The sequence below is a fragment of the Pinus tabuliformis genome, chromosome X (assembly GCF_031772625.1).
Source record: "Pinus tabuliformis cultivar Carrire ecotype Pingquan chromosome X, CPIR1, whole genome shotgun sequence".
Lineage (NCBI taxonomy): Eukaryota > Viridiplantae > Streptophyta > Pinopsida > Pinales > Pinaceae > Pinus > Pinus tabuliformis.
This window is the reverse complement of record NC_142308.1, coordinates 1,140,077,922-1,140,094,447: the sequence shown is the minus strand read 5'-3', so window position 1 is coordinate 1,140,094,447 and position 16,526 is coordinate 1,140,077,922. Positions and strand designations below refer to the sequence as shown.

At 38.6% G+C, this 16,526-nt stretch overlaps 1 protein-coding gene and 1 long non-coding RNA gene across 2 annotated transcripts; both read left to right on the top strand.

Annotated features, from left to right (window-relative positions):
• The first annotated feature begins 545 nt into the window (after positions 1-545).
• Positions 546-1,050, top strand: LOC149143869 (uncharacterized). The gene is made up of 3 exons (XR_016264744.1): positions 546-632; positions 827-876; positions 990-1,050. It is a non-coding gene; the product is annotated as an uncharacterized LOC149143869 (long non-coding RNA).
• Positions 1,051-2,447: 1,397 nt separating this feature from the next.
• LOC149143868 (protein TOPLESS-RELATED PROTEIN 2-like) lies at positions 2,448-16,488 on the top strand. Its single transcript, XM_089449667.1, has 13 exons — positions 2,448-2,499; positions 2,634-2,732; positions 11,262-11,332; positions 11,517-11,580; positions 11,780-12,010; positions 12,146-12,356; positions 12,448-12,555; positions 12,858-12,990; positions 13,076-13,162; positions 13,271-13,451; positions 13,974-14,161; positions 14,379-14,570; positions 14,702-16,488. The coding sequence occupies exons 11-13, from the start codon at positions 14,109-14,111 to the stop codon at positions 14,802-14,804; spliced, it is 348 nt and encodes a 115-aa protein (XP_089305793.1). The 5' UTR covers positions 2,448-2,499; positions 2,634-2,732; positions 11,262-11,332; positions 11,517-11,580; positions 11,780-12,010; positions 12,146-12,356; positions 12,448-12,555; positions 12,858-12,990; positions 13,076-13,162; positions 13,271-13,451; positions 13,974-14,108; the 3' UTR covers positions 14,805-16,488.
• The last annotated feature ends 38 nt before the right edge of the window (positions 16,489-16,526 follow it).

The window sequence follows — 16,526 nt, the reverse complement described above, 5'->3', positions numbered from 1 at the left end:
ATTTTATTATGTATCTGTTGTAGATGGCTTATTCTGGTGAGCACAAGTAAATGGAATACAAAGCAATGTCTACCGTTAAAATAACAAATTCTAAAGGAGGTATGTTTCTTATTCTAAATAATTATTAGTTTTTAAATATGCTTATCATTACTATCTATGTTGATATTTTAACCTTAATCACCCCACTTTTTTTCTTTTCAGTGGAGGAGAAGACATTGCAATAGATATAATATGAAAGGGGATGCTTGCAATTTTTTGTTTTTTGTTATCTACATGTTTTGCTTTTGTCGAGTTTGAGAGTGACCATGCTTTGTGTTGTCGTTTTCTCATTTCTTGTAGTTTGGTCTTGGTTTCGTTTGCATGGAGAAAATATGAATGAAATGAGGTGGAGGTTATCGTTGATAAATGAAGGTGAATCACCCTAACTATACACAACGCACTTCACTCACAATTATCTTTTTTTCATTCGTGACTCTATTTGCTTGTTTTTCAATTTATTATATGGTTATATGTGGTCGCATACTCAACTATATTTATTTTCTTTGTGTAGTGAGCGACTACAGTTGTATAGTCTATGAAGGTGAAGTGGTGAAAATACCTGGGAGATTCTACAAACATATCGCAAAGGATTGGTGAGCCATATTTTTTTCCTACATAATAATATTGTGCTTTAATCCACCGTAATATATGTTGCTTGCACAATGATTCATCCTTTTGTCATGGCTTCAAGGTAGTATGATCTTGTTAATGGGTGTGAGGTTTGAGATTTTCTGAAAAATTTGATACGAAATAGAGAGAAAAGTTATAACGGGGTTCACATTTCCAGGCTTATTGTTCATAATTGTTGCTGCTATAACATTACTGAAGAGTTAGCAGGTATGTGTATGATTAATTTATCGTTATGTATATTTTTTATTCAATTTCTATCATGGTTTATTCATGATTTCACATACAAGATTACTTTGTGCGGTGAGTGACTACCGTTGTAGTGTCTGGGATGGTCGAGTGGAGAAGATACTTTAAGCAATGCAAATGGAGCATAGAGGATGGGTGAGTCATAGTTTTCCAATAAAATAGTATTTTTATTATTTGTTTGCACTACTATTTCTCCTTCGAGCATGGTTCTTGGGTTGTATTACTCAATTAGTGGTTTCACGTATACATCACATGGTTTTTTTAAATTTGTATTTTTTTTTTGGCTCTCCATAGTACATGCCCTATAAAAGAGGTGGGTGAAGTTGAGCAAGCAAGAAGAGGTGGGTAAAATTGAGCAAGCAAGCATATTGACCTTTCAACCAACCAACCATCATGCCAACATACAACACTATTGCCTTGTGGACCCTATGGTTTGGGAGTTCAATTTGTTTACATATGTTTAGGTTATTTTCAAACAAACAAAAATATTGCCTTGTGGACCCTATGGTTTTGGGAGTTCAATTTGTTTAGATATGTTTAGATTCATTTTCAAACAAAAAAATTACCTCTTATGAAAGCATTGTTTGTATTATTCCTAGTACAAGTACATGTAGTCTAGAAAATTTATATTTTTTGTGATAGTTTATATTTTTTTCCATATGTCATGGAATACAATTGGACTCAAACTAAGTTGCATGACAAGTTCATGCCTCAAACTCTCTAGTTTAACTTTTATTAGAAATTTAATATTTTTTTTATGTGTTTATTGCAGAATATTTGTCCAGTGAGCACGTGAAATACAAAATGGCTCTCTTTTTATATAACAAATTGAAAGAAAGGTGTGTTTCTTATTATGATCAATAATTTCATTCTAATCTCTAGTTTAATTTATATAACAATTCTAATAGCTTATTTTGTATCTTCTATAGATGACTTGTTTTGATGAAAACGAGCAAGTGGAATAAAAAGAGACCGTTCATTGTTATAAAACAAACTCTAGGGGAGGAATGTTTCTTATTATGAATAATTATTAGTTCTGAAATATGTGTACCATTACTAACTATGTGTATTTTAACCTTATTCAATTTACTTATTTTCCTTCGAGATGACTTGTTTTGATGAGCACAAGCAAGTGGAATACAAAAGAGATCGTTCATTGTTATAAAACAAACTCTAGGGGAGGTATGTTTCCTAGTATGAATAATTATTGGTTTTGAAATATGTGTACCATTACTAACTATGTGTATTTTAACCTTATTTAGTTTACTTCTTTTCCTTCCAGGAGAGGACGGTACATTGCAGGAGAGATCATGTGCAGAAACGGGTGTTTGCATTTTTTTCTTTGTTCATGTTTTTTTTTGTTGAGTTTGAGCATGGCCATGCTTTGTGTTGTAATCGTTTTTCTTGTTTCGCCTTTTTTTTCCTCTTTTTTTGTAGTTTTGTCTTGGTTTCATTTATTGGGTTTGTTGTACTCGTTTTTTTTTTCACATTCTTTGTAATTTGGTCTCGGTTTCATTGGTTTTGGTGGGAAAAGGAAACAAATGAAGCAAACAAAAAGATGGAGGTTATTGTTCATAAATGAGGGTGAGTCAACACACCTAATGTGTTTCACTTAAAAGTATATTTTGCTAATTTGTGGCTCCATTTTTTTGCTATTTAATTTATCATATGCTTTATCTATGTTGTCATAATCAACTACATTGATCTTCTTTATATAGTGAAGAGCTACAATTGTACAATCTACAAAGGTGAAGTGGTGAAGATGCATTAGACATTCTACAATTTCGGCAGAGGATGTGTGAGACATTCTACAAATTGTAAGTGATTTATTCTATTTGTTGCTAAAATATTAGCCAAGGGAAGGGAGGGTAGGTATGTGTATGTTTAATACATCACTTTGTATATGGTAGGTATGTGTATGTTTAATACATTGCTTTGTATATTTGTTATTTGAACTTGTGCTTTATTCATGATCTCATATATAATATTACTTTGCGCAGTGAGTGACTACAATTGTAGTTTTTTGAAGGGTCGAGTTGAGAAAATAGGCAATGTAGATGCCCAAAGGATGGGTGAGTCATGTTGGTTTCCAACAAAATAGTGTTATTATTATTATTTGTTTACTTTAAGTTTTTTCCTTCTAGCATGGTTCTCAGGTAGTAGGCTAGGTATTTGTATGTTTAATACATTGCTTTGTATATTTTTTTATTTAAACTCGTGCTTTATTCATGATCTCATATAGAATATTACTTTGTGAATTGAGTGAGTACAATTGTAGTGTCTCGGAGGGTCGAGTTGAGAAGATAGGCAATGTAGATGCCACGCAAAGGATGGGTGAGTCATGTTGGTTTCCAACAAAATAGTGTTATTATTATTTGTTTACTTGAAGTTTTTTCCTTCTAGCATGGTTCTCGGGTAGTACCACTCAGTTAGTGGTTTGACATATACATCAAATGGAATGTTTAAATTTATGTGCTTTCTTGCTCCACATCACACGCACACACCCCTACACAATGTGCACTAGAGATGAGGATGTTGTTTTTCCACGTCACTAGAGAATGTAGGTTAGGGTCTAAGAATCTATGACACAACCAACTCAACGCCACAACAAACTACTTTGCACAATGGAATAAATACAACAAAAAATCAACATGTACATAAATAGACAACTTATCATTTTTCAACAACCCAACTTCGTTATATTAACAAAACTTCGTTATATTAACAAACTGTAGTACATTGTTTAGAGCTCTGGTACCAGGGATCATGGCCCTCATACAATCACTAATACTAGAAATACAAACTAGGGTTCAGTGTCAATGCTTCAACCAATCTACCCTGAACAAGACAACACTTGACCTACTTGTTGATGTGTTGATTTGGGGTAGCATCATATGTGATCTAGCCTTGAAAATTGGTGGAGAGGCTAAAGCACATGAGATCTCCAAGACCCATAAATGGTTGGGTAGTATCTAACAAGTTTGAGAGATATTAAAATAATTAATATTTTTAATGGAGCCCCTAAGTCTAAACTTATGGAAAATAAAATATTAATGTGAATTAATATAAAACTGAGTTAAAATGGTCCAAAAGTCATGTATCAAGTCAGATTTTATCTTAGCCGTTGAATTGTCAACGAGAAAAGCATAAGAAGAGGCTTGAGGGTCAGTTGGAGGACACACCGAGTTGATCAAGAATTCGATTTTCTGGGGCATCGCTTGCTAAGGAAATCAAAGGAGTGATCAGAGTTGCAGCTGAGGGGCAGTGAATGCAGTAGCAGAGAGGCAGAGATAGTACCGGGAGCATCAGCGCAGAAGCCGGGAGAGCATCAGCGATCAGTGCAGAAGCCAAGAGAGGGTTGACGCAAAGCCAGCTAGAGGCCACGCAGAAGTAGCTAGAGTCCACACAGAGGCAGCGAGGAGCTGCGTAGAGCCTGAGGAGGGCTACGTGGGAGACATAAAGGCGCCAGGGGCTGACGTAGAGCCCCGAGAGGTTGACGTTGGGCCAAATACGCTGATGTTGAGCTGACGCTGGGCCAGAAAGGCTAACGCAGACCCTAGAAACTGACGTTGGGAGATTTCGTGGGGTAGATTGGGGCTGGTATCTGTCTTCGACTGAGAGGTGCTACTGTCGAGGGCATTCTTTGTTGGGTGAGCCATCTCTAGCACCCAGATTGTATTCTGAAATTGCCTAATAATAAAACCCTCAAATAGCTGCACCGATTTTCCTGCATTAGGTTTTCCGGGGACATTAGTCCAAAAATAACGGTGTCACTTGTGTGCTTGCTTTTCCTTCAGTTGATGATCTGTATGTGTTGAGACTGTACTTGTATTTATTTTTAGTATTTACATGGTAAATAACTTGTTAATTAATGGAACAAGTAGTAAGAAATAAATCAGAAAGTTGTGGAAGGATTTTTAACAGTTAGACTTAGAAATTCCAACATGGTATCGGAGCATGGTTGCAGATCACAGGATAACTGAGGTCATCAGCCGAGCAAAGCAGCAGCAACAGAAACAGATGTCTTGAGTGATAGAAGTTGTTCCTAGCAGAAAAGCAGCGAGGCAGGGGTGACGCAGTGCCTGTGTCATCAGCTTGAGTCGGGAAAAGGATCAACGCAATGGCAGAAAGGAGCTGACCTGACCTACGTAGTGCCCGATCATCTTTCTCAGTAAGGATTGACGCCCGTGGCCAGGGGGTGTAGATTTTGATGGTGCCGAGATTGCGCAGAGCTTAAAGGCTCTAACCTTCAGTTTGCTAGGGGATAAGACGATGTGGGTAAGTTGCGGAGTGAAGCTAGTGGGTACTGTGGTGAGAACAGTACCTAACAGGGCAAGACCAAGGAGGAGGGAGTCGCTGTCGAGGATTTCTAGCCAAGAAATCCGGATCAGTGGTGCAACTGCACTAATGATCAAAGTAGGGGCATCTCGACATTGACAAAGGGGTTTCCAAGAGGGAAATCGAGGCTCAAAGGGAGTGACATCGAGAACTTCCAGGAGGGAAGTAGAGAGACTCAGAGGAGTTAAAAGAGGAGCAGCGAAATGGCAGCGAATGGGGTAAGAGATGAGGACAGACTAGACATAGCCTCAAACTTCGTAGTTTGAAAGGCCAGGATCTTGTTCGTTCTAGACAGGAATTGTCTCAAGCACTTCACCTTGAACACGATAGCGATCCCAGTTGACCCGGCTAAGAACGAAAAGTACGAGGAAGCAATGGCGAGGGCCAAGAGCATCAATCCTCGACGAGGTCAAGGAACATGTAGTACCACATATTGCCGAAAAGGACACGACAAATGCGATGTGGGAGGCCCTGACGAAATTGTATTCCATGCAGAGGAAGATGCTACTAGAAAATCAGTTGCGGTCATACCAGATGCAGAAGGGAGAATAGATTGACACCTTCCTTGGTCAATTGAAGGAGATCCGGGATCAACTGACTTCCATGGGGGCCACGCCGGATGAGGAGATGATGGTGAGGACCAAATTGAATGCAGTCTTAAAGGATTGGGAGGTATTTGTCCAGAGCATATTGGGCAAGTCGACCCTTCCAAATTGGGTGGAACTGTGGGCGGCTCTTCGTCAAGAAGAGATCAAAAGGCTACCCAAGGCAGGAAGCACTGTGGGGAACTGGGTAGCGGAAAAAGAAGTGGAGACAGATGATGACTGTGCCATGAGTGCTCATGCGCCACTTGAAAGGAAGTGGGGAGACATCGAGCTATAGTCAGACAGACTACAGGCGATGAGGGGCAGGACCCTCGAGGTACACAACCTCTTGGATAATACCTTGCTAGGGGAGCCCGAAGAGGAGTAGCAGGATTGGTGGATGTTGGTAGAGACGGATGCAGATGGAGCAACAGAGGGAGCTATAGTGCAGGTGTCTCAAGACAACATGAGGCAACAGTGCGAGATGCACAGAGTTGTTGCAGTGGCACAGAGGTCAGAGAGGGAGCACTTGTCAGTGACAGAGGGAGCTTCAACATCAGAGTATTTCTAGCCTGACGGAGATGTTAGAGTTGGGAGATCAGTTACTTACTTCTCAGTAACTAAGTTGCAATGCAGCAGTTAACAGTGGCAGTGTTATGGGCAGCATGATGCAGCATGATGAGAGGGGTTGAAGGGTAGATGCAATAGTGGTAGTGGTAGGGCCATGGGCAGCAGCACAGATGCAGAGGGAGTTGTCGTACATATGCAGCAGTGCAGTAGCAGGGCCCTGGGTAGCAGTACATGATGTAGCAGTGTAGAGAATGTTGGGCAGCAGGGCTAGCATCAGCGCAGGGACCGATGCCAGATGATCAGGGTGATGCTTAGTGAGGAGTATTACTAGAGCACAGTCCTCGCTAAGAGGGAGTGTTGATTTGGGGTAGCATCAGATGTGCTCTAGCCTTGAAAATTGGTGGCGAGGCTAAAGCAAATGAGATCTCCATGACCCAGAAATGGTTTGGGCAGAATCTAATCAATTTGGGAGATATTAAAATAATTAATATTTTTAATGGAATCCCTAAGTTTAGACTTAGGGAAAACAAAATATTAATGGGAATTAATATAAAACTGAGTTAGAATGGTCCAAAAGTCATGGATCAAGCCAGATCTAATCTTAGTCGTTGATTAGGGACTTAATCTCGGTCGTTGAATTGCCAACGAGAAAAGTATAAGAAGAGACTTGAGGGTCAGTTGGAGGACACACCGAGTTGATCAAGAATTTGATTTTTTGGGGCAGGGTTTGCTGAGGAAATCGAAAGAGTTGCAGTTGAGGGGTAGTGAATGCAATAGCAAAGAGGCAGAGATAGTACTGGTAGCATCAGCGTAGAAGCCGGGAGAGGGGGTATGCAGAGCCAGCTAGAGGCCACGCAGAAGCAACCAGAGGCCATGCAGAGGCAGCCAGGAGCTGTGCAAAGCCTGAGGAGGGCCAGCGTGGGAGACGCAGAGGCCACAGACGCTGACGTTAGGCCAGAGAGGCTGATGCTGGGAGATTTCGTGGAGCAGATTAGGGCTGATATTTGTCTCCCACTGAGAGGTACTACTGCCGAGGGCATTCTCTGTTGGGTGAGCCATGTTTGGCACCCAGATTGTATTTTGAAACTGCTTAATAATAAAACCCTCAGATCGCTGCACTGGTTTTCCCGCATTAGGTTTTTCTGGGGACATTAGTCCAAAAATAACAGTGTCACATGTGTGCTTGTTTTTCCTTCAGTTGATGATCTGTATGTGTTGAGATTGTACTTGTATTTATTTTCAGTATTTACATGGTAAATAACTTGTTAATTAATGAAACAAGTAGGAAGAAATAAATCAAAAAGTACATGAAGGATTTCTAACAGTTAGACTTAGAAATTCCAACATGATCTAGTGCTCCACAACCCTTTCAATCCATGTGTCCTGAACACATATGTCGGTCCTTTGGCTCCCAAACTACAACACCAATCTGCCTCTATCAATGAATCCCGCTTGTTTAGGTCTCTGAACACGTCCACCAATTGCCCTCTAGTTGATCATTAGTCCATCAATGAATCAACACATAGGGTCTTCTTGTGAGTTGTTCACAAATTTGTTTGTGAATAACTCCGAGATTACCCATTGTTGCTCCTCAGCTCATTGGGACTTCTTCCCACTATTGCCTTCTTGTGTTGCTCCAATGTAGACAATCTTAGGGCATGGAGGGTTGCCCACTATGATTGTCTATAGTCCTTTTCCGAAGATTAACTTAGGATGATTCATAAGCCTACTTGGCTACCCTTATTTCTCCGAGAAACAAACCCTTAGGCTTCTCAAAGTTTGTCTTTCTTATAGTAGCCAAATTCCTTGTCAAATTGATCTAGGGCTGCAAGGACACCTTCTTCTACCCTCCACACTGTCCTTTAGATGCCCCTCAAACTTTGTCCAAACTAGGACAACCATCCACTAAAAAACAACATCAAAACAAAAGGACAAACATACCTTTTTCTGCAACCTCCCCCTGCTCCCTTGACCTTTGTTTCAGTGCAATTTTTGAGCTCTAGTGAGGGCAGACGTCAACCCTAAATTCCGATACAAAACTTGTGTTTTCCCTCACTTCAGGGCTCTTCTAACTACGTTGTCCCCTGTTGTCATTGTGGCCTAGGTTAGGCATCCTACTAGGTCTCTTTGCCCTCCCCAAAAGATTTGTCGTTCACTTGCAATCAATCCAAAGAACTTGCAGCATGAAATATAGAGAAAAACCTCCTCAAACGTGCACAAAATTTGCCCAAAATTACCCTCTTAGTCCTCGGCCTGTTGCCTATTAATATCATCCTGAAAACAGTCTCAAGAAGACACAAAAATGCTCCTTCTCCACTTCACTTGAACTCCTAATCTGCAGCTATTTTAGAGGTATATTCTTTGATGTTTTGCTCCTTGGATGTGTGGAATGAGGTCTCTCCTCTCACATATTTATATCTTTCTCTTAGGGTGACATTTATCCCTTCAAGAAGGGACTCTTTAACAAAGGCCGACTTGATCTTTAAAACAATTCAGCCACCCAAACATATAAACATTATTTTTCCACAGTGACAAAGGCTCTTTGTGTGCTTGAAGCAACCCATTGCCCCTTTAAGGGTGCTCTATCATGTCCAAGTGCCAAGTCATCAAATCTCTTCATGGATTCACACCCACAACTTTGGGTGCAAAGCCCTCAGCTTATCCAACAAAAATCAACTAAACAATATCCATGAGATGAACCTAACCATGCTCATACTCAAAACCCGAATTCAGAAGCCTATAATGAATTTTCATTCTCTGCGATCAATTGCCGAACACTGCAGTCAACGAGCGAAAACTTCAGATAACTGAAAAACCAAACACTAACTTTCGGTCGCATGGAGGACATGTTGTGCAAGCAACTAAAATGCTTCAGTCACACAGATGAGTCGGCCAGCGAGTGACTGCAACTGAGATCTCTTTGTGACATGCCTGCGACTGAGGCCCAAAACCCTAAAACAATGATGCCAGCTCCGGACCCTGCAATTTCACTTTTGTGCAAACCCATTCCTCTGTAGATCTGCCTCAAATCTTTCCGAACCAAAAACAAGAAAGAGAATAGAAGAATATCTCATGATAATGTTCAAATGAGGTTGAGGTCACTTGTATTTATAGCTGACCTGATCAAATATGCACATGTGGGCTTACAATTTGAAAATACATTTTCCCTTGTCCAAATTTGATGATCTTTAGGTCAATTTTTGTCCTCTCAAAAAGAGGAATTCAATACAATCATTATCTCCAAATGAGTTGTGCAAAGTAGAATTTGGCGCTAGTTGCCATTTTTAACAGTTTGTTGGTGGGACGCGGCCCTTTATTCATGTAAAATCAAAGGAAAATTTGTAATATAAACTAGCAAGATAGAAAGGAAAGAGAAAAGAGCTAAAAGTAAGATTAGCAAATACATGTTGATATAAAGTCATCCCTTATCAAAGTTAAAGATGCTTGTAAATATTTCGTTGAGTGTGATACATGGAAAACATCTTGGATGAAGGCCATCATCTATCTTTCGTTTAGTGTGATACATGGAAAACATCCTGTATGAAGGCCATCATCTTTCACAGTGACCATGATCGTCCAAACTGGTCAATTTATTTCTTGTGTCTTGTTATGAGTGCTCAGATGCCTAGAGGAATTCAATGCAATCATTATCTCCAAATGAGCTATCTAAAGTGGAATTTGGCCCTAGTTGTCAATTTTAATAGATTGTTGGTGGGACGCAACCCTTTATTCATGTAACATCAAAGGAAATTTGGAATCATTATCTCCAAATGAGTTATCCAAAGTGGAATTTGGCCCTAGTTGTCAATTTTAATAGATTGTTGGTGGGACGCAGCCCTTTATTCATGTAAAATCAAAAGAATTTTCTAATATAGACTAGCAAGATAAAAAGGAAAGAGAAAAGAGCTAAAGGTAAGATTAGCAAATACATGTTGATATAGGGTCATCCCCTTATCAAAGTTAAAGATGCTTGAAGATATTTCGTTGAGTGCGATACATGGAAAACATCTTGGATGAAGGCCATCATCCTTCAAGTTGGCCATGATCGTCCAAACTGGTCAATTTATTTCTTGTGTCTTGTTATGAGTGCTTAGATACCCTAAGGAATATATGATCGAAGAAAATTAACAAGGTCAATTTATTTCTTGTGTCTTGTTATGAGTGCTCAGATGCCCTAAGAAAGCAATTAAGTTTGATCATGTAGCATTGAATGCCCATCATCCCTACCTCCCAAATCCCCACATAATTGCATGTGGGGATGATAGGATCATCAAGGTAATCTGCTTTATCATGTGTCCATACTCATTCTAATAGTTGTCATTTACTTTTACATGAACATTAAAAAAAAAAGGATAAAATAAAATTGTAGTTGTCGTTTACTTGTATATGAAAATTAAAAAAAAAAAAGAAAAAAAAAATTGTTTGTGCTTGTAGATGTGGATAATAGTTGTCATTTACTTGTATATGAAAATTTAAAAAATGAAAAAGAAAAAGAAAATTGTTTGTGCTTGTAGATGTGGGATACAGTAATTGGTCGAAAACAATACACATTTGAAGGTCCTGAAGGACTTGTATATTCTTTTTGTCCTCACTAGTAAGAAAATATTCAGGTACTTCTTCCTTGAGCCCTGAACAATTTATGTGCATTGCAGTTGAGTAATATTAAATTCTTGTTGTTTTCGAGTTTGCATATTCTATTTTTGTTTGATGTTTGGCTTCCTATGAATTTTTGGCCATGTGAAAAATACTTTATTGCACTAAAGATAGACGGATTATGATTCTTTGTTAATATGCATTGTATTTTTTCTATATCGATTGATGGAAAGATCAAAGCCTGGTTGTATGATCTTGCAGGGCCTCTGGTGCACTACAATGACTTGTAGCCTCTGGTGCACTACAATGACTTATAGCGCTGATGGAACAAGGTAAAATGTCAACTTGGAATGATGTTTAGTTTGTAAAGTGTCTTCATGTGGATTTGAGTGTTACTTTATCCAATTTTCTATATTTGATCTGTCAAGACTATGCCCTTTCCACATGAATGTTACTTTCTCCAATTTTCTATATCGATTGATGGAAAGATCAAAGCCTGGTTGTATGATCTTGCAGGGCCTCTGGTGCACTACAATGACGTATGGTGCACTACAATGACTTATAGCGCTGATGGAAGAAGGTAAAATGTCAACTTGGAATGATGTTTAGTTTGTAAAGTGTCTTCATGTGGATTTGAGTGTTACTTGCTCCAATTTTCTATATTTGCTCTGTCAAGACTGTGCCCTTTCCACATGAATGTTACTTTCTCCAATTTTCTATGTTTGCTCTTTCAAGACTATGCCTTTTCTGAAGTATATAATCATCTGTGTTTTATTAAGCGCTTCTCTTGTGGAGCATGTAAAGATGGTGATTCATACCTGGTTGAGTGGAATGAAAGTGAGGGAACAATCAAGCAGACATATTGTGGTTTTAGGAAGCGTTCCTCAAGTGTTGTGCAATTTGATGCAACTAGGAATAGGTTCTTGGCAGCTGGTGACGAATTTCAAATAAAGTTCTGGGACATGGATAACACCAATATCCTGGCAACAATTGATGTTGAGGGTAGTTTGGTAAGAAGTTATTTTTTAAGATGAGGATGGTTTATTTTTATAGTTTGAAAGATAATGGTTTTGACCAAAAAAGTTTCAACGCATTATTTTAAGTTGTCTTGATCTAATCTTTGTATTATTTCCAAAAAGCTGCAGGCTAGTCCTCACCTTCGTTTCAGTAAGTCACAACAAATGACAATGGCACAAAGATCTTAGCCAATCACCTTCGTTTCAGGTTTCAGTAAGTCGCAACAAATGACAATGGCACAAAGATCTTAGCCAATGCAGAGGGATTTCGCTTAATTTGCATGTTGGAGAGTGATCCTTGGAGGGAACGAGGGTGGCACCAGAGACAATGCCAACAAAGGTAAATTGCTTCTTCCATGCACATTTACTGTGTACATGCACTGCTAATTAATAGTAAAGTTTAAATTCTAACTAATCATTTTACTATTCAGACTTCAATTGTGAATGTCATGCCTCCCGCCGTCAATGCTCCTGGTTCCCTTCCCAACGGTATAGAACGTTCAGGGAGACTTCCACCTGCATTGTCAATGACCAATTTTGTAAGTGCTTTCCCCTAGAATTATTTCTTTAGAATCTAGCATATTTGTCCAGCCATATTCAATTTAGTTTGTCTTATCATTTTCTAAACTTTCACTCCAAAGTCCAGATATTGTTGCTTTCAAGTATAATTCTTTAGAATCTAGCATATTTGTCCAGCGATATTCAATTTAGTTTGTCTTATCATTTTCTAAACTTTCACTCGAGAGTCCAGATATTGTTGCTTTCAAGTTTCCCTATAGCATAGGATTTTGTTTTTTCCCCCTTTAAAACAATATCTGACACTCGAGACATGTGTGCACAGTAGTATAGATAGCAGTCTGACCCCAAAGGTTAAACCAAGGCTTCTAGATGAGGTTACAGACGAGCAAGAACTGGAAATTGACTGAATCAATGATTCGGGTCAGTGTAGTACTCTCAGGTTGCATGCGAGTGAGGTATGCAATCATCCTTCTATTACAGAAAACACTAAATTCTGTCGATATTGATCGATCCAAACAAGTGATGCGCTATTTTTTGCAGGTAGTAAGAGTGATATACACCAATTCCGGTGTTTCTGTTTTAGTACTACCATCCAATGCTCTCGCGGAGTGACCGAATCCTGGAAAGGTGGGGTTCTTTAGTAGTTGTTATTTGCTTCTTTTTTATTTTAGCTTGTTTTATTTATTTGTTTGTTATACTTTTGGATATATAATTTGCAGTTGTTTTTTTATTCAGTAATGATTCCACCACAGATGTGGCAGCCAGTTAGTGGGATTATTATGAATAATGACATTGTTGACACAAATTTAGAAGAAGCCGCTGCTTGTATAGCTTTGTCTAAGAATGATTTTTATATGATGTCTGCTTCTGGTGAACTGGTGGCAAGGTCTCCTTATTCAATATGATGGCATTTAAGGTAACAGAGCCTTTTACCTAAAGACTAGTTTCATTTTAATGATTCCGATTGTATATATATATATATATATATATAATTTATTGTTACATTGGTCTGGTTAGGGGTTTATTCTGGTCTTCACCTTCCTCTTTCAAATTATGTGGGTAATTGTGGGTAGTGGTGTTCAGTTCAGGATCATCACTGTAGAAGGTTCTTGCCTAATGCTCCTCATTATAGCCTAAGAATTCAAAGGCTCCCAATTTATCGAAATCACTGGTTTCATGGCAAGCTAATTAAGGGTTTATTCTCTAATCTCACCTTCAACTTTCAAATTATGGGAGAAATGGTGTTCAGTTTAGGATCACTCTAGAAGGCTCTTGCCTAACGTTCCTCACTATAGGCTAAGAATTCAAAGGCTCCCAATTTATCTAGATCACTGATTTCATGGCATGCTAATTAGTGATTCCATGATGTTCACTTTAAAAAATACATAAATTTACCGAGTAGAAATGTTCATGTACTCACAACCACGTCTTTTGGCAGTTACGTCCTTGGGGCATAGATGGGTGAGACAAGCGGAAGTTAAAAATTCTACCAGTACAGCCAGGAAGATCATCACCACCAGTCGAGGATACAAAGTACAGTTTCATAATAATTAAATTCACTTGTTTGTTGTGCATGAGAACCAGCTCACTGTATATAATGCTTCCAAGTTGGAACGCTTGCGCTATGTAAGTACTTGTAAGCAGTCTTGAATTCAAACATAGACAGTCATATAATGTCACCTACCTTCTGTATCTGATTGGATGACTTTGTTACATGGTTGCATTGCAGTAGTCTCCTCATGAAGTACTTGTAAGCAGTCTTGAATTCAAACATAGACAGTCATATAATGTCACCTACCTTATGTATCTGATTGGATGACCTTGTTACATGGTTGCATCGCAGTAGTCTCCTCATGATTCCCTATCTACTCCTTTTTCAAGTGCCAAGTGCTATACACTCATGTAACAACGCCCTAATTTATGCGAGCTTCTGTGATGGTGCAATTGGAGTGTTTGATGCACAAAGCTCGATGTCTCACTGTCGCACTGCACCTTCTGCATATTTAGGTGCATATTTACCAACGGGAATGAACAGGTAAATGAGCTCTTTCATTCTGTCATGGTTGATACATCTATTTTTAAGATTTGGCTTTTGACAAGCGCATACTGTCATTTAATTTATTGTTCATATTACAATTTAATTTATTGTTTGGGTTATTTATGCAGCAGTAATCCCTATCCCCTGGTCATTGCATCACATCCATCCGAACCGAATCAATTTGCTCTTGGAATGACAGATGGAGTTCATGTTATTGAGCCTTCGGAGTAAGAAGGGAAATGGGGTGTTGGATCTCCCACAGATAATGGAACTCTCGGATCAAATCCAACATCAAGTCACCAAGGTTCGGAACCATCGTCAAGGTAGTTCAATGGGAACATAAGAACAAGTGTCTACCGACTCTTTATTTACAAGAATACCATGAATAATGGTAGCGTATTGTAAGTGAAATGCTTCGCTTGTGTTCCAGTTTTCGAGGCATTCTACCAGGATTGTAATTTTCACCAGATATTGTTCAGCACCATAGATGAGATCAAGCAACTGTGCAATCCTGGTCACTATATTTTTCTAAGTCGTATAAAAATTGAAAGTCTGCCATTGGAGCGTAATTCATGAATATTCTTTCCGAGGGTTCCTCAGTTTCCATTTCTTTGTACCACGAGTATTTTCATATGTTCATGGGCATTCAGACAAATTCTGGTGACGAAACTTTGTTAGACTCGGGAATATTATATTTATTAACCCAGTCAGCATTTTTGGGTTGAATACTATTGGAGCTCAGATTCAAGTAATTCAATTGAGAAATGGGGTGTTGGACCTCCCCCAGATAATGGAAGTTTTGGAGGCATTCTACCAGGATTGTAATTTTCACCAGATATTGTTCAGTACTATAGATGAGATCAAGCAACTGTGCAATCCTGGTCACTATATTTTTCTAAGTCGTATAAAAATTGAAAGTCTGCCATTGGAGCGTAATTCATGAATATTCTTTCCTAGGGTTCTTCAGTTTCCATTTTCCTTGTACCAAGAGTATTTTCATATGTTCATGGGCATTCAGACAAATTTTGATGCCGAAAGTTTGTCAGACTCGGGAATATTGTATTTATTAACCCAGTCAGCATTTTTGGGTTGAATACTATTGGAGCTCAGATTCAAGTAATTCAATTGAGAAATGGGGTGTTGGACCTGCCCCAGATAATGGAACTGTCGGATCAAATCCAACATCAAGTCACCAAGGTTCGGAACCATCGTTAAGGTAGTTCAATGGGAACATAAGAACAAGTGTCTACCGACTCTTTATTTACAAGAATACCATGAATAATGGTAGAGTATTGTGAGTGAAATGCTTCACTTGTTTTCGAGGCATTCTATGAGGAATGTAATTTTCACCAGATATTGTTCAGTACTATAGATGAGATTAGGCAACTGTGCAATCCTGGTCACTATATTTTTCTAAGTCGTGTAAAAATTGAAAGTGTGTCATTTGAGTGCAATTCATGAATATTCTTTTCGAGGGTTTCTCAGTGTCTATATTTGAAACCTAACCTTTCTTTGTACCACGAGTATTTTCATATGTTCATGTGCATTCAGACAAATCTGGTTTATGCCGAAACTTTGTCAGAGTCGGGAATATTATATTTATTAACTCGGTCAGCATTTTTGGGTTGAATACTGTTGGAGCTCAGATTCAAGTAATTCAATTGAGAAAAAATGCCCATTGTTTGAACAGTGATACAGATATCTATGCAAAGGTTGATAACTATTGTTTAAACATTGATACGGATATCTATGGAAAGCAAGAATCTTTCAGTTGATGGCTATTGTTTAAATATTGATACATATATCTAACCTTTCTTTGTACCACGAATATTTTCATATGTTCATGTGCATTCAGACAAATCTGGTTTATGCCGAAACTTCGTCAGACTCGGGAATATTATATTTATTAACTCAGACAGCATTTTTGGGTTGAATACTATTGGAGCTCAGATT